The sequence below is a fragment of the Gouania willdenowi genome, chromosome 1 (genome assembly GCF_900634775.1).
Source record: "Gouania willdenowi chromosome 1, fGouWil2.1, whole genome shotgun sequence".
NCBI lineage: Eukaryota > Metazoa > Chordata > Actinopteri > Blenniiformes > Gobiesocidae > Gouania > Gouania willdenowi.
The window spans coordinates 22,332,061-22,351,332 of NC_041044.1; the positions used below are offsets into that span (position 1 = coordinate 22,332,061).

General features: G+C 37.9%; 2 protein-coding genes across 2 annotated transcripts in view; one reads left to right on the forward strand and one right to left on the reverse strand.

Annotated features, from left to right (window-relative positions):
• Nucleotides 1-1,884: 1,884 nt before the first annotated feature.
• On the reverse strand, nt 1,885-17,455 carry sgms2a (sphingomyelin synthase 2a). The gene is made up of 6 exons (XM_028451747.1): nt 17,362-17,455; nt 11,591-12,091; nt 8,782-8,899; nt 6,306-6,459; nt 5,311-5,477; nt 1,885-2,261 (listed from the first exon to the last, which is right to left on the reverse strand). Exons 2-6 carry the CDS (start codon nt 12,034-12,036, stop codon nt 2,094-2,096), a joined length of 1,053 nt encoding a protein of 350 aa, XP_028307548.1. The 5' UTR covers nt 12,037-12,091; nt 17,362-17,455; the 3' UTR covers nt 1,885-2,093.
• A 1,216-nt stretch (nt 17,456-18,671) lies between these two features.
• papss1 (3'-phosphoadenosine 5'-phosphosulfate synthase 1) overlaps nt 18,672-19,272 on the forward strand; it is a 37,575-nt gene continuing 36,974 nt past the window's right edge. Inside the window, exon 1 of the mRNA XM_028447943.1 lies at nt 18,672-18,918. Coding sequence (XP_028303744.1) covers nt 18,859-18,918 — 60 coding nt within the window. The 5' untranslated portion in view covers nt 18,672-18,858. The remainder of the gene's footprint in view (nt 18,919-19,272) is intronic.

Genomic DNA, 19,272 nt, shown 5'->3' on the forward strand with positions numbered 1-19,272 from the left:
CAATGCTGTTGAATTGAAATGAAGTTTGGTGGGGGAAAAAACAAACTTCGTTACAGGCTTTTTTTTTGGCTGAGTGCACTGTACTCATCTCTGATTGGTCAACCCCAAACATGCGCCATATGATGTGAAATGTATGAAAATGTACAGTGAAACTGGTTATAAATAATGCTCTTTAAAACTATTCCTAAGTTATTAGTTGATCTGCACGCGTTATTGCTTCTAATTCCCATATTTGAAAATCTTTTCTGGGTTTAATCTTTGAAATTGACTGGTTGCAACATGCAACACTTGGAAAATATTTTAAAACATAAGATTCTTCAGTCAATCCCATATTGTATTTCAGCATACTGTCTTTGAAAATCATTCAAGCATCTTACAGTTTGCTAGTTAACTCATGTTAAATGGCAAACTCTTGTTGTTTTTTAATATATATATATTGTATATAGTATGTTGATCTCCTCTTTTTTAATGTTGACATTATCATACACGTTATGTATTCAAACAAAAACGTTTTGTGTACGCATTAGTATGTCTTATTTATTAAATAAAAATGAAAAATACACAAAGAACACATGGGAAGCTATTACTGTATATATATAATGTTTGTAAGCACAATGAAATGAAGTGAGCACATTTATGATTATTGCCAGTAAAGGAATACATTTCTTATTAGTTGAGAAAAACTGAAACTTTGTGAGAATTCAGACATGTACTGTAATTCCATATTATTACCACTGCACCACTTCTACAATGATATCTGAAACAAAACAACAGAACAGGCTCTCAAGATTAAAAGAAAATATGTGCTAATTTTCTGGCTTTTGAACCACAAAATATACAATTGTTTACCACCAGTTTATATGTTAGTCAAATATTTTCACTGCAAGAATAAACTTTCTTTAAATTTCTAAAGTGCACTTCTTTTACTTTAGGTGTGGGAAACTGAAAATAATGAGTCAAAGCTCATAAAAACTGAAGTTGTTTTAAGAGATATGACTGTTTTAATGACAAAATATGAATTCATGTTCTTTTTATTGCATATTTCATGATGCATAGGCTACTTTGTAATGTGACAAGTTTGTTGGTGCTGCAGTATTTTTACTTTTATTAACAAAATTCAAATTTCTCCATCAAATACTGAGCTTTGTCCGCATTTCTCATGCTTTACCTGGTTGATGGCTAAAACCCAGAAATCCTAAGAAATGTACCTTTTGCGTAATACTACAATAAAATGATCCTATTAATTTTAATGTCATGATATTTGCACCTTTCTTTGTAAGTCATCAAAATGTTTAATTGGGCTTTTGTTTTAAGAGAAAACCTTTAGTTGTAGTTTTATTGAAAGAAATCAACACAATGAATGTCTAGTAGTTAAATAAAAATCTTTATGACAATGGTACAATGACTTCAGGTGAGTATTATACACTCAAACTAGGCTTCAATAATAATGCCAGTAATGATAATAATAATAATATAATACCTGTATATTTGCCCAGTACACTTATTCTTATTCTACACATTAAGGCAGAAAGGCGTGTGGCTTGATCGTACTATCACATTGAAGTAAAATCCATCGAAACACTGAATAGAAGAAAAGTGGTAGAAAATCAAAAATAAAAGTAAAGGTAAATTGTGAAAAATTATGTTTAAAACAGTCTATTGTTGTTTTAAATTTCCAAATAATTATCACAAATGGGAAAAGGACAGCAACAGGCAGTGCTAGATTTTATTTTAGATTTTTTTTGGGCGACCGTGGCTCGTGGTAGAGTGGGTCGTCCAATAACTGAAGGGTTGGGGGTTTGAATCCTGCTCTAGCCAAGTCATTGTTGTTGTGTCCTTGGGCAAGGCAGTTTACCATTCATACATTGCCTTGTATGAATTGTGCATAAATGTTGGTGGTGGTCAGAGGGGCCGTAGGCGTGAAATAACAGCCACGCTTCTGTCATTATGCTCCAGGGCAGCTGTGGCTACATTGTAGCTTACCACCACTGGTATGAATGATGTGAGAGACTGGTCTGAATGAATAATGGTTACTGTACATGCTTTGAGTCTATTCAAAAAAAGCACTATATACAGTAAAACCAAGCCACCCTTTAAACCATGGAATAATTCTTGCATGGGACCTTCGGGCAAGCCGGTGGACAGGTTATAGGCCAACCATAGGAGTGCGGCACCGCGGTTTTGACGTTTCTTTCCAGAAAGATGAAGAATGGATTCCACCAGGTACTGGTGAGGAAGTTGTTTGGAGAGCATTTCAGAGACTGATGGAGAAACAAAAAAAAAACAAAACAAAAAACATGTTTTATCTTTTTTTTTACAAAATCATTTAAAAGGTAGTGCATCCTGTTGGGCAAGCACATGTGATGTGGGTGCACTTTAATAAGGCAAGCATTGTCTGATATCGTGTTAAAACTGGTTTACATGCAGTTCATGTCACATGCCAACATGGATCGTATGCAGCAGCCTTTCTTCAAAGTGATTTATCCTACAAGAAGACAAATACATTTGGTTTTCACTTTAACATACTTGCAAATAACATATTTCAAGGTGATATACAGACCAGACTTTGCACCTTTGACACTTAATATTTTTTTAGGAGGAATACAGATAATAAAGTTAACAATGGTGAGATGATTCACACTATTTTGTATATACTGTACATATATATATATATATATATATATATATATATATATATATATGTAATGAAAAGTGTGCTTTTCATTCGGGAATCAAGGTCCAAGGGTTTGGAGGAAGACTGTGGATATTTCACATTGGACCTCAAGCAGCTTTTGCACACTTTACTTTCATCAGAAAAGAGGACCATGGACCACTGGCCAACAGTCCAGTCCTTCTTCTCCTCTTTTTTTTTTGCAAAAACTGAAAAGTAAATGCTGATTTCTTCACACTTTTCTAATTTTTTGAAATCCTGTTTTCGTGGGTTTTATGAGCTGGAAGCTCATATTATGTGAAAATAAACAAATAAATACTTCAATCAATCAATCAATCAATCAATCTTTTATTTGTATAGCGCCAAATCATAACCAATGGTATCTCAAGGCACTTTACAGTAGAGCAGTCTTAAGGACGGACTCTTCATTTTATGGATACACACATATGCATATACGTATATGCACATACATATGTATCCCACACCCAACATGAATTCATCATGGCGGCAAGGAAAACCTTCTGTTAAGCAGCAGGAACCTTGTGTGGATCCCATTCCTATGATGAACAGCCATCCACGTTATGCTGTGTTGGGTGTATGCAGAGGAAAGGGTGGAGACAGAGTTGTTGAGACTCTGTAACTCCACACTGAGGATCCCACGGACCTGCAACACAAAAGCCAGAAGGAGTACAGGAGCAAACACACAAGGGAAGAAGCAGACATAGAGGGAGTGTTTGAGAGAGGAATGGGACCCTCTCCGGTCCCTCTCTAGCCTAAATGACCTCTCTCTTAACGCCCTCTCCAACCTCTCTCCAACCGAGCATGCCAGACTCCCCCCCCGGCAGTCTATGCCTATTGCATCTTAACTATGAGCTATGAGCTGGTTCCTAACTAAAAGCTTTACCAAAGAGGAATGTTTTGAGCCTAACCTTAAAGGTAGAGAGGGTGTCTGCCCCCCGAACCGTGGTTGGTAGATGGTTCCAGAGAAGTGGGGCCTGATAACTGAAAGCTCTTCCTCCTATACTACTTTTAGAGACAAATGGAACAACAAGTAGGCCAGCATTTTGAGAGCGTAGTGTTCTGGGGGATTGTATGGCACTACAAGCTCCTTGAGATAGGCTGGTGCCTGTCCATTTAGGGCTTTATAAGTGAGAAGAAGAATCTTGAATTATATTCTCTATTTTATGGGAAGCCAATGCAGAGAGGCTAATACAGGAGTAATGTGATCTCTTCTCCTAGTTTTAGTCAGTACATGTGCTGCAGCATTTTGAACCAGCTGAAGTGTCTTAAGCGACTTGCTCGGGCAGCCTGCTAAAAGAGAATTACAATAATCCAGTCGAGAGGTAACAAAAGCGTGGACTAGCTTTTCGGAGTCGCCCTGAGACAGGATAGATCTGATTTTAGCAATGTTACGGAGATGAAAGAAGGCAGTTCTTGAAGTTTGTTTTATGTGAGAGTTGAAGGATAAATCCTGATCAAGTAGAACCCCAAGGTTTCTAACAGTTGTGCTTCGTGCCAGAGTAATGCCATCTAGGGCAGTTAGGCTAGCAAAGGTTTCTCTAAGGTGCCGTGGGCCCAGTACAATGACCTCAGTCTTGTCTGAGTTGAGAAGAAGAAAATTTCAAGAAAATACTTGAAATTGTTTAAATTGTGGGCCCTGAATCAATAATCTATGAAAGTTTAACTTTTTGAATGGAATTCTGGAAAATAAACAACTTTTCTATGATATTCTAATTTTTTGGAAAGGATCTGTATATCCAGGTCTTTTAAAACGAAGCAGAGTGCAGCTCTGAACGTCTTCTCCGTGGCGGCTGCCGTGTTTGTTTTGACACTGCTTGGTGCAGGAGATATGACGTTCTTTCTGTACGGCTCTGATTGGCTCAGTTTTTTTTCAAACCGAGTAAGTGAGCAGAAATGGCTGCATTGTCAGCTTCACGGGCCTGATCCATTCGGATCCTTTCAACGCATGCACGTAGACTACGTCACTTCCTTCACTCGCAATCTTCACAACAGAGCTCCTGGAACATGATATTTGAATGTAAACCAACCATACGACGTTTGTTTAGTCTTTTCATAGTATAGTTAGTTAGTAGCAGGTGTTTTTAATTGTTAATTAAAAACAAAGACAAAAAGGCAGAACCACCGCAAGACGATAAAAAAAAACAAACATTAACGATCCAAAACCAAACAGAAAATAAAATAAAAACCAAAATAAATCGGAATTCACTTAAAACATGAATTTCTAATTGTTTTTAAATTGTAGGCTTTCAACCTTTTTTAAATAGTACACGAACTGCTGAAAAATAGGCCGACCGAATATAGACGTGTTTCGCGCATGCGTTGAAAGGATACGAAAGGACTGGGCACTTTCTTACAAAAAGTAAGGAAGTTGGTATGGCTTGTCGCCAGGGTAACTAAGTGCTTTTAACAGGAATTAACATACATTTCCCTGTTGGCATGTGGCATTAGCTCTTAAAGTAAACTCTCAGGACCAAACAAACCATGTTTCAGCACAGCAGGCTCTGACAGTAAAAGCCCTTTTTGTGCAATGATTCATTTACGAGGTTCAGTGAGAAGGCTGCAGTGCACACACACACACACACACACGCACACACACACGCACACAGTTTTGTTGATACCTGTAAGTTAGCCATGGTGTGGTACCACCAGAAGAGACGTGAGGTGATGAAGTAGGCAATGACCACGTCGACACTGTAGTGCTCATGTGCCACCAAGATGCAAACCACGCCCACAGCACTCAGCAGCCAGCAAATGAGGTGATACCACCAAAAGGACCGCGGGGAGTCTAGGGGGAGAGAGAGTTCAATTTTTACTTTTTAGAGTACAACTAGGGCTGCACGATTATGGTCAAAATGATAATCACGATTATTTTTGATCAATATTGTAATTACAATTATTATATAAAAAAAAAAATCAAGTGAGAGCAAAAAATACTATTCATATTTATTATTTCCGATGGGGATGTCCCGATAGAACTTTTTTACTTCCGATACGATGCAGCCTTGACTATTTGGCCGATACCGATATTGATCCGATACGATATCATTACGAATCATCATTACTTATTTTGTAGAATGTTATAAAAGTGATGTTACTCAAACAGAGAACAATAGTCAACAACAGTAGGTATGAGAAAAATTGACCCATTTAATATTAACCAATTAGTTACATACATTCTAACCTTCAACATTATATCTACAGTATTCTACAATTGAATAAATATATATATCGGAGATTTTAGATGCAGTCCGATAAAATCCGATATTCATTTTCTGGCTGATATTGGACCGATGTCCGATATCAATATTGGATCGAGACACCCCTAATTTCTAATTTTATTTATTGTCATCTGCCTTTTCACTAATACACTTTCCAAATGTCGCACACTGAATATTCTTTGCTGTTAGGAACATTGAAGGAAAATCTCTAACAAAACAGCACATAACATTAAATTGTATTCTCTCAGGTGCACGTGTCACCGTGAAATACAATGATGTGGGCTGAATGGAGTGAGAACGTAAATGCAAAAGCACAATTCATGTATTATTCAAAGGAAAACCCTATAAATTATTTCACAGGAGAAAAGCAAACAAGGACTGCTTTGAGCACTCACACTCCTTGATGAACAGATAGGTGAGAGTAAGCATCACAGTGTGGCCACTATACAGGAAATCTCCACACAAGAGTTGAGAATTTGTAAAGGAAAGACCTCCGCCTGAAAGAAAATACAGGATTCGCTGAAGTTTTGCTTGGGCGTCTTCATAGAGCTAAGAGAGGAAAACAGAACGAGGGCAATGATCAATGGGTTGAATCACTTTATGTTATGCATATACAGTTGAAAGCAGAAGGTTACATACACTGTGCAAATAGACACAACACTTTTTTTTTCTCACTGTCTGAAGAAGTTAAATGAGACTAAACTTCTCCTGTTTCAGGTCAGTTAGGATTACCAAAATTATTTCATTTTGCTAAATGCCACAATAATGAGAGAGAAAATTAATTTTTTAAAATACATTCTTTGAGGTTAAAAGTTTACATACACAAAAAGTACTATGTCTTTAAACAACGTGAGGAAGCCCAGATGATGATGTCATGGCTTTGGAATCTCCTGATAGGTTAATTGACAACATGTGAGTTAATTGAAGGCACACCTGGGGATGTATTTTAAGGCCACACCTCAAACACTCTGCTTCCTTGTTTGAAATCATGGGAAAATCAAAAGAAATCTGCCAAGAAATCAGGGAGAGAATCGTGGAGCTCCACAAGTCTGGTTCATCCTTGGGTGCAGATGCTTGGAGGTGCCACGTTTGTCTATTCAATGTCAATGTCAATGTCAGGTTTATTTATATAGCACATTTCAAAACAGCTACAACTGCCCAAAGTGCTGTACAGCAAACATTATAAAATACAATGTAAAAACAGTCACAAAATATACAGCATAAAACAATAATAATAAAATACATGGGATCTGCTCAACTTGTGTTGAAAGCCAAAGCAAAAAGAGCCATTTTGACATTCAGAGGAAGGCTGTTCCAGAGACTCGGAGCCGCTACGGCAAAAGCCCGGTCTCCTCTGGTTTTGTGCTTAGCTATTGGCACCACCAGAGTCATTTCATTGGAGGATCTCAGTGTTCGACCTGGATCACGGATCAACAAAAGCTCCGAAAGGTAGGATGGAGCCAACCCATTCAGACATTTAAAAACCATCAACAGTATCTTGAACTGAATCCTAAAACTGACTGGAAGCCAGTGCAGAGAGGCCAACACAGGAGTTATGTGCTCACGTTTCCTCGTTCCCGTGAGCAAACGCGCCGCTGCGTTTTGAACCAACTGCAGACGCCGGATGGAAGTTTGATCGAGCCCACAGTACAGAGAGTTACAATAATCTATGCAACACGTAATAAAAGCATGAATGACACGCTCCAGGTCGGCGTGAAGCAAATAGGATTAGATTTTGCTGAGCAAACGCAGCTGAAAAAAGCTATTTTTGACGACTGAACTTATTTGTCTGTCAAACTTAAATGAACTGTCCAAAACAACCCCAAGATTCCTAGCAGAGTTGTGGAAATAGATACTCAAAGGGCCCAGAGCAGTGACATCACATTATTCAAATAATTATACGCAAGTATAAACATCATGGGAATGTCCAGCCATGACAGGAAGGAGACGGGCTCTGTGTCCCAGAGATGAACGTGTTTTGGTGCAAAAAGCAGTGGTGGATTTAGCAAATTGGGGGCCCGAGGTGAACTTAGCTAGGGGGCCCTCCACATCAGTTCTTACAGCACAAAAAAGTAGGAAGGCACCTGTCAGTACTTGCTCTAACTAAAGAGTGAATGGAATGTTAGAATTAAGTTTCAAATATAGTGTATGTCAAAATTCCAAAAAATTATTTCTTCTAAAAAATCTCACCAAACATGCGAATGTGTCTGAGAGTGTGAGAGAAAAATAATGAATGAGTCATAACAATAACTACAATTACTGTGTAATGTATTACATCATGTATGCTCAACTACAGTAGTGGTTTCCATATTAATGAGACACAGGAGGCTGCCTTGCACATTAGCAAAAGTGCTCTCAGCCCAGCACTTTGTCCAGGTTGGAGAATCAACCACTTTTGGGTGGACAGCAGAAGAAACATGGCGGGAGCAAAACAAACCTGCTCTGTTGTCAATACAACTTATTTGTTGGAGATACTAAAGGAGTTGAAAATGTTTGAAAGGCTCAAAACAACAAGTTACAACAAGATGAACTAGATCATTGATCAAATTAAGAGAACCAACTGTAAGGAAAGGAGAGTAAACTACTGTTCTGATAATGCATCTTTTAAGTACTTCTAGAGTTGTTGGTCTATGTTGCTGTGTACCCTCTGATCTTTTTCCAGTACACAAACCAGCAACAACAGCCTGTTAGAGCACATGTTTTTGATCAGAGGCTGATACACCTCAGTGTTGTTGATGTCTGGAGGCCATAAAAGCAAAAATGGGTTTTTTATAGTGGCTTTCTTCAGTTGCTTTTCAAAACAAGTCCCAGAGTGCCTAAGGGTACTCTCAGCATCTGTGAAACTCACTCAGATGTGTGCATGCTACATACCTTGGGAGCACAAGTCATGTGCATGCCGGGCACTGGCAGTGTGGTGATATACATGGTGACGCAACGGTACAAATACAGGGTGCCAATGAGGAAGAAGAAGCGTCTGCTTGCTATTGACCTGCAAATATGAGACAAACACTTGGGTGATCGCTTTAGTGTAAAAAAAAAGAAATAAATAAAACACAGAGGTTCAAATCTGATTGACAAACTATTTTGTTCAAATAAATATAAAAGTGATTCCACTCAAATCATCTTGTGAATGTTATTTTTCAATTCTGTGCAAATGTAACAATGATAAACTTTTGGGGGTTTCTTTGTGTGCAGATGTACAGTAGATTTTATGCAAACTAAGAAAATTAGCTTATAGACCTTATTCCTTAAGTTGCTATTGTCGAGTAATTTAAAAAGAAAAACACAATAAGTGTCTCCCCAACCAGGAATTCCTGAACATATGCATATAAACTAATTGTGTTTAGATCGAACGCTTTAGCCCCGCCAAGCAATCATTTTAGAAGCTTATATTTTTTTGTTTTGTTAATTTATTTGCCTGTTAGCAGGTAAATATCAAAATTTACCAATCCATCTGAAATTTGACTTGGTTACTGTATGTCGGCTTGCTTCCCTAATTATACATACTAGGTTTCATCCGGATCGGATCTAGGTTGCGCATTTCATAGCAATTTTGGGAAAAATGGTGGTGGTGGTGGTACATTTGGACCTACTGTATTGTTATTAAAGGGGATAGAAATTTCTTAAAAGATTTTAAAGTGTGAATGATCATTAAGGGTGGGAAAAAAAATGGATTTTAAGATTTATCACGATTTTTTGGGTGCCGATTTTAATAATCGATTTAGCTTCCAAATATCAATTTTTATTTTTCACATTTTTGTGGGCAACCACTGGGTGGCGGTTAGGGGTATAGAAAAAAATCAATTCGGTGATATATCGCGATATTTCGTTGCACGATTTTCGGATTGATTCAAAATACATCTATATCAATTTTTTTTAATTTTTTTTATTACATTTTAATTTTTTGCCTTTATTTAACAAGGAAAGTATTTTCCACTACAGGAAACATTGTAACTGCACAAAGAACTGCACTGAAACCTGGGCATGTTGACCAGCTTGTGTTTTTTCAATAAAATCTGCAATTATTTGTTGTTCTAGGCATATACCTCAGTTAAGTTGCACTAAAGTCAAAGTTGGTTTTAAGTTGTTGGCACATGGCATGTTAAAGCCAATGTTTTGTGTGTAAGATATATTTAATACATAATGTTCTCATGAAGGTGTACAAATTCACAGATTAGTTGTTTCTTATGTCACATATAAGTAAAAAAAAAAATCGCAATAATCGCCTTATACTATCGTATCGTGACCTATGTATCGGTAATGCACCAACAAGTGAGTGCAATCGGCACGAAGAAGAGTTGCAGCAGACAAACCAACAACCGTGATTAAACATGCACCTTTTAAATCAAAAGTATGGATGTACTTTTGATCGATTTCATGGTGAACAGATTTAGACGTGACCAAAGCTGTATTAAACTGTGCTCCGAACAAGTAGCGTATTGTGGTAACACAACGAACGTTACTACTCATCCTGTCCATCACCATCTGGACATTAAGCTAAAGCAAGCAACATAAGACTCTGGGCAGCAGACCAACGGACCCTGGATGGGATATTGAATAAACTTATCCAGGTAATGAAGCCAGTTAAGGTGGCTATGTGCGTTATGTCAGATGAGGCGGACCCAACCCTGTCCATCATAGCACCGCTACACGCAAAGCTCCTTCAAGCTACACATGCACACCAAGTTCAAATTTACCAGTTTTAGACGAGACAAAACGTGTTGCATTTATTTATATTTTATCCTTGCTGTCCACTCCTTTTTCTTGGAAGGATGGTGGCTGCTGCGTAGCGGAGCGAATCAGATGTGTGCCTCGGTGCCCGTGTCAGCTGCAGCTTGTGAAAAGAAACTCTGAAAGACGTCAGAATGATGTCCACGCAGGTCAACTATTTTAACACTGTGTCCAACTTAAAGCCACAGTTTGATCACACCACGGAGTAAATAACAAGTGTAACATTAATGACAAATGTTGATGATGCCGACTAAAATCAGGCTTTCCACACAAACAAACGTGAATCTGTCGTTAGTATGAGGGGAAAAAGAGATTTTTAACTGTGGCTCGGACAGAAGAACGAGGCCGATCTGCAATACATTGTGACTTCTCTTTTGGAGCTGCCTAACTACCAGCATGTTGACCAGCTCCTGTTCCTACACAAAAACCTTGACACTCCAAAGCACCAGGTTGATGAACATTAACCGTTTCAGTTGACTAACATTAAAAAGTTATGTACAAATTATTTTTTTTTGTACATGTTTACCTCAGTGAATGACTGAATGTGATGTGATGTGCAGGGTTTTTTGAAACTGACATATTTCTAAAAGTTTAGGATTCAACTTATGTGTTTGGATAAGGAAAAAAATCGTGATAGTCGTCACTGTAGAATACTTGTAAAATCAGAATCGCAATTTGAATTGAATCAGCACCCAAGAATCGGGATAAAAATCGAATCGGGACAAAAGGTTTGCATTTGTGTGATCTGTCAGGAAGTTTGCAGCGGCACATTTATCCTAACAAAATAAAATGGCCTACTGAGGAACCCTAATTGTTGAGTGTTAAAAAGTGTCAAGTGTTAAAAAAAACATATTTCTTGACAGCAATGAAGAACTCATATGACATTAAAAACAAAAACACACCAGTAGAATAAGAATTAACATACAATAGATATTATGAACGTGCTTACCTATATTTAAAAAAGAACAACTGGATTATCCAAATGGCCACAAGCACTATACCGTTAATCTCTGTTACTGTAAAGGCCCACTTGACTCTGTCAATATAGTCAAAAAACTTATCAGGAAGAGGCGGGCTGATTTCTTTGGGAGGGACCCTCTCATGCACAATCGTGATGACAATTGTGGTCAAGACCAAGTTAAAAGCAGCGTAGAAGAAAGCAATGGCTGTCTTCCACCACTCCATGGGCAGATGGTTCTTAGTAGTAGGCATTGTGATCTTCACATAGTCTTTCTGCCTGCTTAGGACCTTCCGAAAGCCGTTTTTTGCCTCCCCTCCACCCGAGGTGTGAACTGGGCAGCTTTTACTTCTGCTGGGCACATAACTTCCCTCCGTGGATGGACTCAGAGCGTCAGTGTGGGGGTTTCTGACAGTCACAAGCTCCTGTGGTTCCATGGTTGCTTTCCACTTCCCATTCACTGGACAGCACTACTCAAAATGTTCCTCAAACCTACAAGAAGAGACAACACAGATAAACAAATGGAAACAATTCTGAAAAATAGCTGTTTCTAGATACTGCATTGTTTCTTTAAGGATATTGAGATTCTAAGAGCAGAGAAACTGTTTTTACACATCCCTATTTAGGTAAACTGTGCATGAGTAAATGTGTTCCAGATGTCAAGGTCCATAATGAATGTAAATACTATTTACCACTGAAAATGAGTTCTAGTTTCCCGTCTCTGGACCATATATCAGAACCATGCCATGAATTTTCTGTTTACATGTTAGCTCAGGTTTCAAATCTCGCTGCTTTTACTGTTCTTCAGATTTGACCATACAGACAACTTTGAATACATCAAGAGTCGCTACTGATCTTTAAATCTGTTGTCATGAATAAAAGGTCCTGATGGTTCCCAAGAGACTAACAAAGTTTGTGATGAGCTATCAAAACATTTGTTGTTGAGCTGTTTTCTGCTAATGACATAAGAGCCACAATTAATTTCATTCATTCATATCAGGAAGTCCTCCGGTTCCTTCAACAGATCCATTAATGGATCGAGTATTGCCATCAGCAATTTGGGAAACACGCAAAAAGCATTAATTACTCAGAGAAAAGCTTTGCAGCAGGATACAAGATGGGAGTGAAATTGGATATGGCTGGATACAGAAGAGCGGCTGAAAGGATCAGTTTCCTCAAAATCAATTTTGAGAAAAATATTATTACAGCACAGCAAGGATTAGAGTAGTGTGCCCCGGCTAACTTAGTGTTTGATAGATGTCAAAAAAGATTCACCAGAAAAACTGAGAATAGAAGCCGCTTCCATTGCCCTCCAAACAATCACATTTAGGAACTGTTATAACCATTTATGAAACGTGTTGTTTGTCTTTAAATTAGAAGCCTGTTTTTTTCTGTCAAACGGGTCATTTGTGTTTCTCAGGTTTGAACTGAGGCTGCAGTGCGTGTGCTGCTCATGAGAAGGAAGATAAGTGTTTCCATTAGATTCATTTTCCAGTGCCTTCCTCCCCTGTGTGCAGTGCACTGTGTTTTCCCCACCGGCCACAGCAACAAGCACTCTACGGGTATGGGTGGTGATGGAAAACTGAGGGGGAAAAAAATTACTTCATAATTCACAAGGCCACAGTCTAGCTATTTAAAAAAAAAAAAAAAAAGAAGCTATTTCAAGAGAAGTCAGTCAGTTAACATGAAGGCTATATTTTTCTCCAGGGGTTACCAGAGTTTTGACTGCTTTGAGGTCTAATAATGACACGTTACCATTTCTGTCCACTCATTTTGCTTTGCTTTGTCAAAGGGAGGGGTGGAAATACGGTATATGAAAGGTGGCATTGCACTGCTCAAAATAGTGACAGCACAAAAGAAAACAGACTTTAAAAGGAAAGTTTTACAGGCTGTCGCTGTGTTTACGTCATGTGTAAAATCTAAACACTGCTTGAGAAGTGTGTTCTTATATTCAAATAAGAACAGTACAGGCAAAGGTAAGGCTTATGTTAAAGTGTTTACTGTAACTAATATTTTGGTCATGTTAATCCATGCAGGAATAAGTGGGTCTGAAAATAGATGGATGGATGCTTATCCATTCTAAGTATAACTGCACATCATTTTAAAATGGTGTTTAATCTAAAACATTGTAATTACATAACAACATAATTTAACTGTATATATAAATAATGTGCTATACACATATACACGAAACACTGTATATAGCACTGCAAAATGTACACACTTTCCATGACTGTTTACCTTACCTCCTTTTTGTCCTATTAATTTATGTCCTTTGTTTTGTAATGTATATATTGTTTATTGATTATTTCTTACACTGTTTTGCACTGTTACTGGAGTTGGCTTTTTTAAGCTCATCCCACATGTGTACAGTGACAATAAAGGCATTCTATTCTGTGTCATCTACCTAATGTTGTTTTCCAAAAATAATGTAAATGGGAGATCAAGCAGCTGTGGCTAGGGGTGTCCCGATACAACTTTTTCATTTCCGACACGATGCCAATATAACTAGTTAACAGAAACATAAAATGATGATAGGGTGGCTTCCTATTGGCTCCCCAGTCCAAAATGAAACATGAAAACCAATGAAAACTCAGGATTTTGCTTTCATCCCACCTGCTTCATTTTGACTTCGGTGAACATGTTACCTCAGGAAATGTAGCAACGTGTCAACTTAAAGTGCTTCTTAGTGTGTACATGTTGACAAATAACAAGAACAGTTAGCTAGTTAGAGTCTAATGTGAATTTACATGTCAACTAGTGATGCTTCAAAATTCTACTAAATTGTATCAGATGTTGAATGGGCTGAAAAAGCCACACGTTCATGTTTATTTCTATTTGTGACTCAGATTTCTTTTTTTCAGTTTGAAGATATTTCTATTCAATATTTAATTATTTATTCATCCATCCATCCGTTTTCTGACCCACTTGCTTCGTTTTTCATGGGAGTGGGGGTCTGCTGGTGCCTATCTCCAGCTTTCATTCGGCGTTAGGCGGGGACACACCCTGGACAGGGCACCAGTCCATCGCAGGGCAACACGCAGATACACAGACAACCACTTACACTTACATTCACACCTTATGGGCCATTTAGACAGTCCAATCAGTCTGGAGTACCCACGCAAGCAGGTAGAGAACATGCAAACTCCACACAGAAAGAAGCCAAGTGTCTACCCCTTGGACCAAGGACCTTCTTGCTGTGAAGAAGACGTGCTAACCACTAAACTGCCGTGCGTAGAAAATTGTAGGCAAAATTAGGCATTTCTGACTAAATAGTAAATATTAAATAGATTTAAATAGAGCTTTTATGACAAAGTAGTTGCAAATCGCTTTTTACAATATCAGCTCATGCACTGGACTATCACTGAATATGTAAATAATATTATAATATAATATAACACATAATATTATAAAACGAGCAGATTTTTTTTAAACTTAATTCAGGAATTTGGCAAAATAAGAAACAAATTATTGTTTTTATAAATAAAGTATTTACAAACTTGATTCAAGGATATCACTGAATTAGTCATTCAAGTTTACAATATTACAAAAACCTATGTTTGTTTGTTTTACAGACCTCCTTTAGTTGTTTCTGACAGTTCTTTTTGTCACTCCTTAGAATACTGCACTGTTAAATTCTTAGCCTGAGTTACCATGACTACCTGTCAACATTGAGCTGTTCTGCAAAGATGCATTTAATGACTTATGTTGAAATAATAAATTATTTGGTGGGGGCCTTCCGGGGCGGGCCTTGCGCTTGCGTGCCTGCAGGTGCGACCCAGTGCTTTTGACATACGCTGGGCTCATTGTGCTGGCGACATGGGAGGACACTGAAGAGTGATCTGGGGCACTCTGGGGGGCTCAGCCGGTGAAAATTCCAGTTTGCAAACCAAAAGCAGAAAAAAGACACTTTATGGTAAACTGCATTGACTGCCACTTTTAATCTTAAGGTGCACACTAAGACAAGACCACATCTCAAACAGTGATTTGTGCTATACAAATAAAGTTGAATTGAATTGAATCTGTTCTTTAAAACACAGAGGAGATTTCTCTGCTGTTGTACTTGGAGCGAGCATTTTATGGTGCTACCAAAAATAATTGCAGTGTGCTTGGATCCACCCATACTTTTCTGGGCTTCACAACCACATAGGGTGACTGTTGACTGTAATGTCAGGTTTTGGATAAGATGTCTCAGAAAGACTGTAATACAGCCTCATATTACAGGGTCTTTGCGAGAGGGATGTTGAGTTCTCTAGTTTACTTTGAGGTACCCACAAACTATGGGGCTACAGGGAGGGGCAACAGGGTCTATATGCATGTTCTATAATTAAACCATCTACTTTTAATCACTGCTTCAACAAGGAGACAAACACAAGGTTACATTTTAAAACGGAAGCAGCAAAGAGCCAATACTGGACCATATTACTATTTTAGAAAAGTCTCAACACTGTATCATATTTTTCTTAGGCCTGCGCTTTCTCATCACCGTTCTCTTTCTTTTTCCTGTTTCACGTGTTTTGATGCTGGAGCTGGCGGTTCCTGGTCTGTGGTTAGCAGTCCAACCAATTTTTGATGTTCTTTCACTCTATCCTGCTCTCCTTTTCTTTGTCTGTCCACTAAGCCCAACCAGTCCTGCAGATGGCTTTAGCTGCCACCTCTGAGTCTGGTTCCACTGAAGGTTTCTTCCTGTTAAAAAGGAGTTTTTCCTCTCCACTATCACTGATGCTTGCCCCTGTGGAAATGTTAGTTTTCTTGCATCTTGCATACCGGGCATCATTCCAATGGGCCGTTGACCCAAAATAGACCGGTCCGGACCATTGTGTGTGTGTTTTTTTTGTTGTTGATAGAGTGGAGGCAGACATGGTAACAGGCGTCCAAAAATGGTCCAAAAGTGGCAAAAACATGGCAAGAAAAGAGTGTAAAATGACTCAAATCTGCCAAAAGCAGCCAAGAGTGGCCAAAAAATGGGCAAATAATGAGGAACCAGGTGGTATGTAAGGGCAAGGGGTAGCTTAAATGGCCAAAATGTGGCAAACAATGTTGAAAAAGAGACAAAATGTAGGGAAAAGGGAAACAAGTGGTATTTATTGGGCAAATGTTAGCTTATTTGGATGAAAAGTGTCAAAAAAAGAGAAAGAAAGCACAAAAAAATGGATAAAAGTGTCAAAAAAAAGGGCTAGTATTGGTAAAGCGTCACTAAAGACTGAAAAAAGTACACCTATACCAAAAATAAATAAACTGTCCCAAAAATGGGACAAAGGAAGTTGCATAATAGCCAAAAGAAATGGGTAAAAATGGGTTAAAAAGTTTCCCTCTTTTAAGTTTTTTTTTTGAGGAAAAATAATTTAAATGAAGACATGAAAAGATGTCACTTCTACATGGTGTCCTATATATATAGGGTGTCCTATATATATATATATATATATATATATATATATATATATATATATATATATTTTTTTTTTTTTTTTTTTTTAAATTTACAATGTTTGACATTCCTGCATTGTAATCAGAGTTTGTAAGCATTACGTTTCCTTATCAGGTTTAAATAACAATAAAAACATGTCTTTAAAACAACCAGCCTAAGCAGTCCAGGCTATGTAGCCTATTTAAATCACGAACAACACTGTGTTGTGTATTTTTGTGTTATTGGAGTTCCACCTTATTTCACTGAAGTTGCTCCAAATAAGTCGATAACAATAAAAAAAACAAAAACATGTAAAATCCCGCATGGACGTGTTGCACATGTGTCTGCATCCTACCTCCGTCTGTCGGGCCGAGGGCTCGTGTTTCTGGGCGTGCAGCTTGTTGAAATCTCCGATATTGTGCTGATGTGATGTGTGATCGAAGCTCGTGTAATGAACTGTTGCGCCTCGCCGTCCTTCACTTCCCAAGGAGATCCTCTCCTCTCATCCGCTCCGCCCCCACGACCACACACCCTCATCCCCATCCATCTGCTCCATCCACAGCCCTTTCATTCACTCAGGCTGCCCTGTAATCCGCTCCATCGTTTAAAAATAAATATATGCTTATAGGGAGCCAAAGAAGTTATTTTAAAGCTGTAACAAGAGAGGAAGAGGTTTTATTCACGCTGAATTTAAATGTGATTTTATAAACCCAGACTGTCAGATAAACTTAAAGGTGCAGTCTCTTATAAAAGTGACTTTTTTTTTGTCATATTTGCTAAAGATTTGCCACATCTTTAATTTTTTTAAGAATTTTTAGAAAACTGATAGATGAAAACAAGTCTGTTACCTTTTTTTTTTTATTTTATTTTATTTATTTATTTATTTAATTTAATTTAATTTTTTTAATGACCCCAATCCTCTTCCACATTGAACACCTGGAGCATGTAGCGCTCATAAATAAAATGTGTCAAGAAAAAAACGTGTACTGCTCAATAATACCCAGAGCTTTAACATTTTTAAGAACTTGAAGAAAACTGGTACATGGAAATAAATGAAATAATGTTGCCCTTTATGAACACCTGGAGAATGTAACACTCATTATAGATGAAACTTGTAAATTAAATGTTTTAAGAAAAAAAAAAAAAAAATGCAAATTCTCAATTAAACCCATAGCAGCTTTGAGTTTAAAAACTTGAAAATGTTAACCATAAAACTAATGGACCTGCCTAACAGAAAAAAGCTCAAACTACCAACATTTTGAGTCTTTTTACATTTTTCTTCGAGGGTCTTAAAAGTAATGAGCTTATTTTTAAAATATAAGGAGTACAAAGCACAGATATTTGTAAGGAGTAAAAGTAAAAAGTCGCCCAATAAAATCACTTAAGTACAGTTACAACGTATTTGTTTTTGTTTTTTTACTTGTCACTTCCGTTTAAAACCAAATTAAAATAACTCACAAACGATGTGGTTATTTTGTTTTACTGACTTAAAACCAAAACAGAAAAACAGAAATATAAAAAACCAGATAAACGGCGTTTATGAGATATAGCCAACAATTTGATCTGATTTTTAATTATTCAACTATGTCTCAAACACTTTATTTATTTGTTTTAAAAAGTCGTCATATGTAACCGGATATACGTCACTCATCTGCTGCTGACCCAGGAAGTGCCTCCGTGTTAACTTGCTGGCATAATACAATACCATAGGGCTCGTTGGCTCTTCCTTTCACTGCACATTCCTGTCGCTGAAGTACGAACCAGGGCGTTCCGGAGCTACAACACTAACACTGCTTCCTTCCTGCGGCTTTTCCCCTGTTTTATTAGAGAAACTCGCCGGCCTTTGCTAGCCATGGACACACATGGGAGCTCGCACAAGAAACCTAAACTCAGCAACACCGCTGAGAACTGGGTGAGTTCTCTGTTTTACAGTAACTCGTGTTAGTTAAAAGCACCAGGCTGTTTTTCCGGTTAGTTCACCTGCCGTATGCGAGAAAACGGATTACTTGTTAGATTATATAATTATTGTCATTAATAACATTAATGCCTCCCGTTCTCAGTGAAGCTAATGCTGATAGCTGTCTGAAGACTAGCTACCTGCTGGATGCAAATATCATAGCTTTGGGGTTACTGTTGCCGTGAGCACTAGGGTTGGGTGGGCAGGGTGTCCCAAATCGAGAACACCAATGACAATTTCATATATTTCTGCTGCCAAGTGTTAATTCAATTCAGTTAAATTCAACTTTAATTGTATAGCGCAATTTAC

Excerpts from the sequence above, each read along its gene's own strand:
- sgms2a (XM_028451747.1), bottom strand. The coding sequence starts at position 12,036 with ATGGAACCACAGGAGCTTGTGACTGTCAGAAACCCCCACACTGACGCT. Across the intron at positions 5,478-6,305 it reads CTATCTGTTCATCAAGGAGT|ACTCCCCGCGGTCCTTTTGG; the intron begins GTGAGTGCTCAA and ends CTCTCCCCCTAG. Across the intron at positions 2,262-5,310 it reads ACACCATGGCTAACTTACAG|TCTCTGAAATGCTCTCCAAA; the intron begins GTATCAACAAAA and ends TTTCTCCATCAG.